This window comes from Bombina bombina, chromosome 1 (genome assembly GCF_027579735.1).
Source record: "Bombina bombina isolate aBomBom1 chromosome 1, aBomBom1.pri, whole genome shotgun sequence".
Taxonomy (NCBI): domain Eukaryota; kingdom Metazoa; phylum Chordata; class Amphibia; order Anura; family Bombinatoridae; genus Bombina; species Bombina bombina.
Genome location: NC_069499.1, coordinates 1,230,847,809 through 1,230,860,714, shown reverse-complemented (window position 1 = coordinate 1,230,860,714; position 12,906 = coordinate 1,230,847,809). Strand labels below are relative to the sequence as shown.

The window sequence follows — 12,906 nt, the reverse complement described above, 5'->3', positions numbered from 1 at the left end:
TTGTTGATACTGTACTGATTGATATATGTTGAATTGATAATATAATATATAACAAATCTCTATTTGTTTAATTGAAATACAAAATATTATTTTGACCTGATAGTTGTATTATATTTTGTGGAAGTTCTATTAGATTTATTGAGATTTGGTAAGATTTGTGTTCAAATATTTGATTATATTGTTAACTAAACATTGTTAAATTAGCTATATATATTGAATCGAATTGATTAACCATTCTGGCTATTTATAAATTATTCTAGTAAAATTTATGTGGGATATTTGATAAGCAATTCGAGTATAGGTTAATTTATAGAAATATAGTGTCCATAATACAGAGGTACCAGACAATATAAGTTGAATACTAATTAATCTAGATATCTCTATAGCCTGCATTGTACTTTAATATTGTATTAATCAATTGATATATATATCTAGCCATAAGTGATATTCAGTTACTGCATAAATAGAATCATTGTGTTCATAGAGATTAACTGGTCAGAACTTTGGAATTACTTTAATTGAGAATAAATATTGATATTTAATAATAATTTTATTGTCAGAAGTATAGATATCTCAATAGTGTAACATTTCACTGGAGTGTACTGATAAGATTTTACTGTATTGATTGGAGATATTGCTGATGATAATTTTATGACTGTTATTAATTATTAGTAAATATAATAATATAATTAGTGGCAATTTTAAGATAAATACACCACCATTTTATTTGGAGGACACTCCTGGGATGTACTAATATGACTAAATCCTTGACTCTCGTTGGAGTGGTCGACAGTTGTATTACTTGATGAACTGGAGGGGCAACTCTGTTACAGAGAGGTCCTGGGTAGCAACTTGTGATCTACATGCCTTGCAACTTGTCCAGGATTTCCATAACAAATATCCAGCTAGACCCAAATAGCCCAGAGGGCATCTTTGTGTGGGGGTGGTGTCACGCCCATGCCCAGAGTTGATCCTGGGACCTCTGATCTCCAGCTGCTTGCCTTCCCTCCTGAGCCACTGGAAGACTCAGGCTCTGTTTGAGAATTACTCATTCTACTGCCTGCTCTGGTTGGCTCTCTGGTTATTGGCACCAAATTGCAATCACTTGTCTACTAAGTTTCTTTTTATTTGACTTGTACTGTGGGCTTAAAAGGGACCCTAGCATCCAAAAATAAGCTGTACAATGGTGTAATTAACCCTCTTTTTAAAGAGGAAAAGCCACTCTTTCAAATGAGGGGTTATGTGCCTAGTTTGGATATCAGTTGATTTCCATGGCAAGAGTGATAACCTGACAGAACCATATGCATATGGGACAGCATAAGTGTTAGGGTATCCCCTGTGTTGCCTCCACAACTCATGGACAACTTTGAGACAGCTTATTTGAAAGCATAAATCCTGCTCTTTCAAATTAGTGGTCTTGTATCTGTTCAGCAGCCAGCTGATTCTTGCAACAATGACAAATAACTGACAACATTTGTTATTTTTTGGGGGGTTCTGGTGATTCCTAACAGGCTTTTATTACCCCTTATTATATAAATATATTATAAAACCCCCAGTTTGAAAGGCTGAGGTCCCATCATTCAAATAAGGGGTTTCTTGTCTCTATTACTGACAAGTGACTGTTGTAGTAATAATGATCATATGGCAAAAAACTGCTAGCCTGGTTGTGTTGTGTTGTTAATATAAGGGGTCCAAAAATCCACGTGTCTCTGAAATAATAAAAATATTACACTTATCAGAACTGAGTAGGTATAAACATAGGTGATATTTTGTGAAATACTATTTATGATGAGTAAGATGCAACAATGTTTTGTGTTCTTTTTTAAACATATTTTCTACACTGGGTGAGTTTTGACATGGGTAGCATGAATACAGTTTTAAAATTGCATCATGCGACTTCTAGGAAATAAGACATTTGTGTACATTTAAAATGTATCTAATATTTTTATAGTTAGATATTTTAGACCTTCTGATGTTCTGCATAAACAGCATGATGGGAAAAATGACAAAAATAATATTTTATCTTCTGATTTTAAATTATTAAGTGTTATTGAACATTATACATGTTACATGTTTGTGGGCTGGGAAGAAGAATTGATGCTTAGGGCTCCATGTACTAAGCCGTCAATTCATCCGTCATTTTAGACGCGGATAAACTCGCCGTTACTCGCCGCGGGCGAAATGGTGTCCGCTGTCACTATGTACTAATAATCCCCCAATAAATAGACAAGTCTAGCCCGCCGCGAGCAGTGGCGGATTATTGATAAATTTGACGCCTCGCTCGCCGCGACTAAGCTGATGTACTTAACTTTCAGTTGAATTGTCTGGCCAATTATTAACACGTGACATGCAAGGTGTCACGAACATCATAGTAGTCGCGGGAATAGAATTTTGCTCCTATAAAAGTTCAACTTATCTAAACAACTTTATTATTGTTCAAAATGTTTTGAAGAGTGATAACAGAGCGTTATTTTTGTAATATTTATTTACAATTTGGATATGGCTTCATCTGGATCTGATAATATATAAATATTAATATAAAAATAATTATAAAGATTGACAACTATACAATACAAATTTAAAATATAGATTACTCTTTAATTACAGTCGACAAATTTGGCGCAATTTATGTACATGGAAATGAGAGACAAATTAGACGCCAGTTATGCTGTACAATGCTGATATTACTGCCTTTTATATATGTCTAGACTGGCGTCTAGATTGACTTTCCTATTGTTTTGTACCTTGCCCGCCACCTAAAAGGTGGCGAGGCAAAAATAACGAGGTGGGAGCGGAAATTGTAGCGAGCGGACAAATAGATTTTTTAGTACATTCGTTTTTGGCGAGTTGGTGGTCAAATGTGTCTAATTACAGTGAAAAATGGAGAGGTAGCGAGGTTTGGCGGATAAGTACGCTCGCAATTTTAAAGATGCGAGTTTGAACATAGTTGACGACTTTGTACATATCAGTTTGCGAGTTTTGACGCGAGATTTGTTGCGGGTAGCTCGCTGACTGCTTAGTACATGGAGCCCTAAATGTGGGTCCATTAAATGTTGTGTTTGAAAGTGTAAAACAGCGTAAAACAGGTCTAGCCTAGCGTGGGAAATGGCTCAGCACTGAAGGGTTTTAAAATAAACTTTCCTATTTATTTCTAATGCCAATTTATTTCTCTTGGTGTCTTTTTAAAAATGTGCTCCTTTCCATAATTGAATACCTAGATAAAGGGATACTGAACCCAATTATTTTCTTTTTGGCCACCAATTAGCAAGCAATACCTCAGTGCTGAACCAAAGATAGGCCGGCTTGTAAGCTTAATTTCCTGCTTTTTCAAATAAAGATACCAAGAGAATGAAGAAAAATTGATAATAGGAGTAAACCTGAAAGTTGCTTAAAAATGCATGCTCTATCTGAATCATGAAAAAAAAATGAGTTCAGTATCCCTTTAAGCTGAGGAACGTGCACATGTCTTGCACACCATGGCCCATAGTTATGAAGGTCTGGCGGACCTGATCCGACACTGCGGATCAGGTCCTCCAGACCTCGCTGAATACGGCGAGCAATACGCTTGCTGTATTCAGCATTGCACCAGCAGCTCACAAGAGCTGCTGGTGCAATGCCGCCCCCTGCAGACTCGCGGCCAATCGGCCACCAGCAAGGGGGTGTCAATCAACCCGATCGTACTCGATCGGGTTGATTTCCGGCGATGTGTGTCCGCCTGCTCAGAGCAGGCAGACAGGTTATGGTGCAGCCGTCTTTGTGACCGCTGTTTCATAACTGCTGTTTCATAACTGCTGTTTCTGGCGAGTCTGATGACTCGCCAGAAACACGGGGCATCAAGCTCCATTCGGAGCATGATACATATGCCCCTATAGGTGCAGTTTTCAATTTCTCCATAAAATCCAGTGCGAAAAAGAAGAATCGCCTTTTGTATTAGGACCTTCTAGCTGTCATAAGATTATTGTAAAAAGCGTAAATATCATATCCTCTAATACTTATTTTAAACCACACTTGAGACCTCATATAAAGAGATAGGTCACATGACATTTTAAACATCACATGGTTTATGTAAAAATGTTATACATTTGGTTTACAGTTAAAAATAGTCTGGATATTAAAACTGTTTATGTATTCTGTATTTGTTTCATTGTCAATATCATTGATGTTGTTATGTTTGTGACAACTTGTGTTTTTGCCTCATGGAAACAATATTGTGGATGCCCATCTGAACATGCAGTGATTCCTGGCTGCATGTAATGCTTAAAATATGGCCTGCCATCAGCAGCAATGTATGATATACAAAGACATACACCTGTTATATGATTTTTAAATGTAAATGGCAAGATTACGAGTGGAGCGCTAACGTTTGTGCGCAAGCGATATTGGGTTTTCGCAATTGTTTGTATGCAGGTTAAATTGCGCTGGTATTAGAAGTTGAAAGTAAACATGTTCGCTTGAGCGCAATTCAAGTTAACATACTTCGGGTTAATGCATCCTCATAGCTGTGGTTAACTGTTTTGCAAAACAACAAAGTTTCACAAAACACATCAATAATACCTTATAAAGTACAGTTACTCTTATAATAACACCATCTAATTAAATGTATTTAAAAACAATATTGCACAAAAATGTTATAAGGGCTCAAAGATATGAGGCCTCAGGTGTTAGAAAAAAAAGCAGGCAAAGGGCTTTAACATAGAGATACATATATACACATGTCTAAAGATGTATATGTATGTATATATATATATATATATATATATATATATATTTATACAGGTGTATTTATGTATTGATATGTGTATATATGTATTTACAGACATATAAACACATAAATACATATGTATACATATATAGACATATATAGAAGTGCATTAGAGCCCTTTGCAATTAAGTAGATAAAAACATGTAAACACATATGTATGCAATATTCATAGTTGATATAGTGTTATACTGTATTTACTGTAAATATTTTACATTTCAATGTTCTCCACATAGCAGAATATATTCTAAGTATTAATAAATAGATATTCCTATACATATATCTGTATATATCTATACCTATATATATATATAATCATCTATATATACCGGTATATAATATGTATATTGTACCAAAATACCATCAGATATATGTAGAAATATGTATTTATGAATAAACAGAACATATTTTTTATATGTGAAGAACATTAGAATGGGAGATATTCATATTTTCATGTCGGGTTAGCTCACTTGAGAATATGTGTTTTTACTTTCAACTCATAATACGAGCGCAACCCGACACAAACAAGAAGTTTACTTCTAGTGCAATTAGAGCTCTAGCGAAATCGCTAAATAGTGCTCCACTCGTAGTCTGACACAAAATTTGATATCTGTATTAGAGAAGCAGAAAAATCCAGATGAATTGTGATGGCAGATAAGATCCAGAAGGCTAACCGTGTCTGTCCACATTCCTATTTGAAGCTTTCTCAGTATTGCCTTATACGTACACATCCCAGGCATTCTTCTCACTTACTGTATATATCTCTATTACTTCTGCTGAAAGGTATTCTATGCAGCATCTAAACTTGGAAAGCAGTGCTCTCAAAAAAACCTGAACCTGTTACCCACCTTTATCCTGATGGCCCTTTGTTTTAGAAAGTTCTAATGTAAAGAAATTGTAATTGTCCATAAACTCCAAAACAATGGTTCCCTTAAAAAGGACTTAGTTGAGACATTATCACTCGTTTATGATTGGGAAAAAAATAATCATTTGCATTTTCTATTGTTATGATTAAGATTTCATTACTTATATGTTGTGTGTGGTGCTATCTGACAATATATATATATTTTCAGGTTATGAAGAACATATTTCACCAGTCCTTTAATGCCTACAAGACGGACATTGAACCCAGGGTGAGCGATTTAACCCTTCCAAACTTGCAGTGCAGCCGAAGACTCTTTGAGATTATGCTTTCTCATAGGAGAATTACATCAGCATTTATTGAAGGGGAAAACATAGTGGTCACTTTGGAAGGTGAGGCTGCTAGAGTTCTGAACTTTGACACAGGTGAGCCTAAATGTCATATTCACCATGGTATATAATTGTGGGGATTGTTCTTATCAGCCAGTGAACAATTTATACATGTGTTTCAGACAATCAGTTGTGAATGGCATATATTTCTTACTGTTTTCAATATAAATTTATAGTTTTAAATATATAAATTCAAAGGTTTAACTAAACCTTGTCATGGATTAAAGTATTTTTTACACATGTGCATGGCGAAAAAATTCGGTTCGGTTCGGATCAATTCGGAATTTTTCGAAGTTCGGTTCAGATCAATTCGAATTCGGAAAATTTTGAATTGATTCGTTTCGGATTCGTTTCGGATTCATTCGGATTCGAAGAAATTCGGCTAGATTCGGTTCGATTCGGTTCGGAATTTCGGTAAGTGTTAGGTGGGATTAGACTAGTATTATGTACTGTATATTCTGTGTAACCCATAGCAGAGTGATATAACCTAATATACTGTACAATACTAGTGTAATCCATGGCCATCCGAATTTACCGAATAAATCCAAAGTAATTCAGATTTATTCGCAAAATTCGGCAGTATTTTAATTTGGAAATTCGGTTCGATCCGAATCGCCGAATTTTCAGAATTTCCGAATCGAACCGAATCGCACATATCTTGTATTTTTGACATTTTTTTCATTTTTATTTTAATGCTCTCTCAAACTTGCAAAAGTCAGGTAATTACTTTTTGCTTAAAAGAAATGACAAAATTTATGTAGCACAAAAAAAATAATGTAAAATTAAAGGTACATAGATGTCAGAAGTAAAGACTAATGATTCAGATGGTGCACACAGTTTAAATATGTATTAACACACAAACACACACATACACACATGCACACGTAGACACACACACACATACACACACACACATACACACACGCACACATGCACACACACACATGCACACACTCACATACACACACACATGCACACACGCACACACACATACACGCATACACACACACATACACACATATACACACACATGCACACACACGCATACACACACATAAACACAAAACACACATACACACATGCACACACACATGTACACACACAAATATACATGTATATATACACACACACACACACACAGTATAGCAGAGTTGATAATGTGATAATGTGATAAATCCCAGTTATAAGTCAATGGAATTTTTCTGGAATACAAAAAATTTAGCAATTTTGTAATCAATAATAATAGTTACAAAGTGCCAAGTTTCAATACAATAAAGTTTTGTTTTAAAGTGTGTGTGTATGTGTGTGTGTATATATATATATATATATATATATATATATATATATATATATATACTGTATATATCAAATGTAAATGTTCACTGGATATGAACTCAGCTGTCTCTGGGTACTAGTGTGTTTTGTGTGTGTCTAGTAAAATTACATTTGACATTTATGGTTTGTAGTGAACAACAGCATCTCATGTTTTTTTTTTTTTTGGTGATTTTCAAAATTTATAACTATTCCATAATGTTAGAAAATCATACAGCTCCTTTATCTAACTTTCTTTAAATGCATTTGCTCTTCAAAAATACCTGCTATTTTTTGCATGGTACAATACTGATATTATAATCAATAAGAAAAAACATACAGTATGTGCTTCTATCAGGGAGTAATGAAGTGAAATAAGGAATAGGGTTTCCTAACACAATATGTAAACACTAATGGACTAATTATGCCAAACCAACCACAAATAATTGTACTGATAAGTGTATTGATCCTGATAATAAGCTATATAAACATATCAATAAGCTTAAACCCTATTTATTAAATAGGCAGCAAGTGCACCAACCACTCATTTGAAGGAAGACATTTTTATTTTTTGATATTTTTTGAGTGTACATGGGCCTATATTAAGTTATCATCATAACAGTCACATGACTTATGTGGTACCATTTTACAGTTGTGAGGGGGAAACTTTGAAAAGCCCTGCTCCGAGACAACTTTATTTATTTATATGTGTCCCATACAAATGTGATCCATAGCCATTTCTCATTAGAGAGGTCAGTAGAGTTTCCGGTTACATGTTAATGGCTCTATACATTTAGCTTATGCTGTTTTCCATTATACAGAAAATAATAGGGATTGATATAGACATAGATTTTTTTATTATATTCTGAGAATAAAAGCTCTAGTGTCAGACAACCAATGAATAACTTCTGGGCATAAAATAGTGATCCCTTAGGTTTATTCAAGTGCTTTTACTGCAACAGACGTGGTCGAATAAACAACTTGGATAGTATTATTCCATTTGTAGTCTAAGCTAATTATATATCCCCATTGCTACATATAAAAATAAATTATTGACAATTAGTTAAATGTACCTGTTGTTTCATATAAGTATAAATGTTGTTTTTACAATAACTTTTTAAGTACCATTAAATATGCTACCTGTTAAATGACACACTGCATATTTAAAGCATACTGACAATTAGTTAATTAATATCAGATGTTCACTTATATGTATATGTAGATACATGTGTATATATATATATATATATATATATATATATATGTGTATATCTATGTATATACTTATATACATTTATAAACACATAAATACATAGATGTATGTGGACTCCTTGCTCAGTGTGCTTAGGGGAATATGGCTACACCTCACTGACGAGGCCCAATGAAGGCCGAAACGATCGTCTGGGGTTGCAGTGTTCCTTATTCAGAGAGGAATTGCCTGGTATTTTGGCGCTGAACTGACTAATAGGCGGGATCAGATTGATATACTACAGGAAAGTTCTACTCTGTGAAAAGCATTATTGGGCTAAAAAGAAGCCGCACCCAGGTGGTAAATCGCCATAGAAAAGGCCAACAATGGTATTGAGCTGTTCGTTTGTTCCTGTGAGTGCACTTCTCTCTGTGTGTATTTAGTCTCCCTATGGGAAAAAGGGGCAACCAGACGTGGACTCCTTGCTCAGTGTGCTTAGAGGATTATGGCTACACCTCACTGATGAGGCCCAATGAAGGCCGAAATAATCATCTGGGGTTGCTGTGTTCCTTGTTCAGAGAGGAATTGCCTGGTATTTTGGTGCTGGACTAACTGTAATAGGTGGGATCAGACTGATATACTACAGGAAAGTTCTACTCTGTGAAAATAATTACTGGGCTAAAAAGAAGCTGCTGCCAGACGGTAAATCGCCATAGAACAGGCTAGCAATGGTATTGAGCCGGTTGTTCGTTCCTGTGAGTGCACTTCTCTCTGTGTGTATTTAGTCTCCCTATGAGAAAAAGGGGCAACCAGATGTGGACTTCTTGCTCGCTGTACTTAGAGGAATATGGCTACATCTCACTGACGAGGCCCAATGAAGGCCGAAACGATTGTCTGGGGTTGGTGTGTTCCTTGTTCAGAGAGGACTTGCCTGGTATTTCGGCGCTGGACTGATCGTAATAGGTGGGATCAGACTGCTATACTACAGGAAAGTTCTACTCTGTAAAAAGCATTACTGTGCTAAAAAAAGCTGCACCAGGGTAGTAAATCGCCATATAACAGGCTAACAATAGTATTGAGCTGGTTGTTCATCCCTGTGAGTGCACTTCTCTCTGTGTGTATTTAGTCTCCCTATGGGAAAAAGGGGCAACCAGACATGAACTCCTTGCTCAGTGTGCTTAAAGGAATATGGCTACACCTTACTGACGAGGCTCAATGAAGGCCAAAACGATTGTCTGGGGTTGGTGTGTTCCTTGTTTAGAGAGGAATTACCTGGTATTTCGGCGATGGACTGACCGTAATAGGCGGGATCAGACTGATATACTACAGGAAAGTTCTACTCTGTGAAAAGCATTACTGGGCTTAAAAGAAGCTGCACCCAGGTGGTAAATCACCATAGAACAGGCTAACAATGGTATTGAGCCGGTTGTTTGTTCCTGTGAGTGTACTTCTCTCTGTGTATATATATATATATATATATATATATATATATATATATATATATATATTTATATCAAATGTTCAGGATTTACAGGCCTGTGTAATCAGACATAGCATTCCATTGGGTGAATGGTCTGTTCGGTTCTCACATACAACCATTTATGGGGTATGGCCACACTAACTGGTCACTCTCTTTTGTGGAAGACTACCCACATGGTCTGTAATACACACAGGTGTAGACTGTATTAATCATGGACATACAATAATATATGTAATCGGAATATCCAAGATCATAGTGTGTTCACAGTGGGTGGGAGGATGATCTTTGGTTTCGGTGCCCGACCCCAATAAATAGAGGACACATTCATATGGGTACAAATAATACAAATAAAGCGACAGAATTACCTATTTGTTTTTAGCAATCTGAATCTTCCTTTTTCTTTTTTGTCGTTGTTGTATTTCTTAGAGTTTAGTACTCTGTCTAGCCTTCTCCTCGTATGGGGCTATATATGTAAACCCAGTGATCATAACTCTAAGTTACATCCCTTTTGGAAATAACTGCCCTGTTCCTAAGAGTATAGTCTGTTTATTACGCAGACCGCTAAAACCCTGTCCCCCTAGGGCCAGAATGATAGCTCCCAACATTGGAGACCACATGGATGATACCATCTGTTATACTATAGATTTAATAGAAACAAGGTTAAACTATAGAATGAGGGGACATAATAAGCCCACATAAGGGGTTGTTGTCTCTAGTAACGGATATAACATTTTATTTTATTTTAATTTATTTAGACATTACATTGTACACTTTATGGCTAAGTTCAAATTTAAAAATAGGTTCTGTAATACCAAATACAACACATTCATTTTTTGGCCAGTATGTCAATGTATTTATATTTTCACGCTTATTTTTTCAGACACATATATACCGAAAGTGAGATGTTTTCAGTAACTTCCGGTTGACACTTGCAATGGAACGCATTATTTGCTTCCAACATAGCAGCAGATAGCGATAGCCTCGGCCTGTATATAGGCATCACGATGTACATTTGCATTTGTGATATATTTCACATCCACTTAGGGATATTAGGATGTGAAAACACAGTTTGACGATATGAGGGGATATTGTTTAAGGAACAAGGGTACACACGTGTTTAGTAACTGTGTTATGAAAGTATTCACTATAAGTTGTATTTGCATATTGAGGAGGGTAAAGTGTGTTATACGTTATTACACTGAAATAATGAAATATATATTTCTGTTCGTTATCAATTTGAAACATGTACACACCGGAGGTAATGTTGGTTTTGTCCACTTTCGGTTAAGATTGCCATGGAACGCAAGGCTTGCGTTCCTACACGGTAATTTGGCACCAATGAGTGTTACACAGGTTTGTCATTAACTGTTTTGCTGTACTTTCACTATATAAGTGTGTATTTATCACGTTAGTTATACTGTTGAATTGGAGGTTTTTCTCGAAAACGTTTCATTAAATGTATTGATGTATTTTAAACAAAGTCCTGTGAGTGCATTTGTGCAGTGGAATATTTTATATATATATATATATATATATATATATATATATATATATATATATATATATATATATATACTATATACTATATACTATATATATACTGTATATATACACCCATACACAAATTGACACATTTATATATATATATATATATATATAAACAGTATATATTTTCATTATAGACCTATATATGATATACCTTTTAACCCTTATACACTTTTTTATTAATATTTATACGAATAATTTTTATCAGAAACTGTACATATGAGTGTAACACTTAATTTTAATGTACTTATGTTGTGTTTGGTGCACTTTTTTTTTTTTACTACTTTCCCTTTATGCTAGGTCTTCGTTGCACTAACCAGACGAGCGTAAATTATGTTTGCACTTGAGCACACCTGTTTACTTTCAACTTGCTCATCACGACCCATGCTAACTTTAGCAAGCCACTTGTAATCTAGCCCATAATGTTGAAAGCTTAGAAAATATATGATAAATGTACTCATTTCCTAGAAGAATTAAATATAAATGTTTTTGTTTTGAGAAGGTGTTTTTATGATAAATGTATGACCATAAAGCTTACAGCTATACAGTTTAGGAGAGAATAACTTGTTAACATTCTGTATTTAATTGTAATCCTATAGGCTGTGGAGTAAACCTTGGGCTTCGAGGGCTGGAATCATCTGAAGCATTTATATATAAAATCGCTACAGCTGTAGACCAGAGTGACGTCTTTGAAGCACTTTCAGCTAAAATAAAACACTCCAAACAGATTGTTGAGGATTTCCGAATCAATGGACTATCAGTCTCAGTGTTTGAATAAACAATCGAGAACTGTACAGTTACAAACTCGTATCCTGATTTTGCAGAATATTGCTAGATCTGTGTTATAGTTTGTCATCAGTTGCAAATTGTTTTGCACACAAAGCAAAAAAGACATATAAAATGGACTCTTAATCAGTAGAATATACACGGATGAAGCCAATCGGCCACAATTCACTGCTACTCATGCACGTGTTATATCTCTGATGACTACAAATTGACTATCAACACAATGAAAATAATTCTGGCTGCATGATACTTTAAAAAATACACGCAGCATATAGGCCTGCAGCCTAAGTGGCTGCATAGCAGCTGTGAATATAATTACATTTATTAAATTAAATTTTATATTTGGCATTTAGCAGTCATAGTAAATCTGTTTATTGCATGTTTTGTTTAAAGGGTTGAAAAATCCATACAAGTGGTGCTAGCAAAGTTACATGGGCTACTTTAATTTATTGGTAATGGTTCAAAATTCATTTTTTGAGAAGTCTGCTAATAAGATTGGCACTAGGTGTTAGATTTGGGGAATACAGCTAATCTTATTGTCATTTGCGCTTAACTTTCAATCAAGTACATACACAGTCCATACAG

The 12,906-nt window shown here is 35.1% G+C and overlaps 1 protein-coding gene across 1 annotated transcript in view; it reads left to right on the top strand.

Moving 5' to 3' along the window:
• Positions 1-12,603, top strand: part of LOC128642125 (uncharacterized) — a 229,387-nt gene extending 216,784 nt beyond the window's left edge. The window contains exons 4-5 of the mRNA XM_053694805.1: positions 5,833-6,046; positions 12,135-12,603. Coding sequence (XP_053550780.1) covers positions 5,833-6,046; positions 12,135-12,313 — 393 coding nt within the window. The 3' untranslated portion in view covers positions 12,314-12,603. The remainder of the gene's footprint in view (positions 1-5,832; positions 6,047-12,134) is intronic.
• The last annotated feature ends 303 nt before the right edge of the window (positions 12,604-12,906 follow it).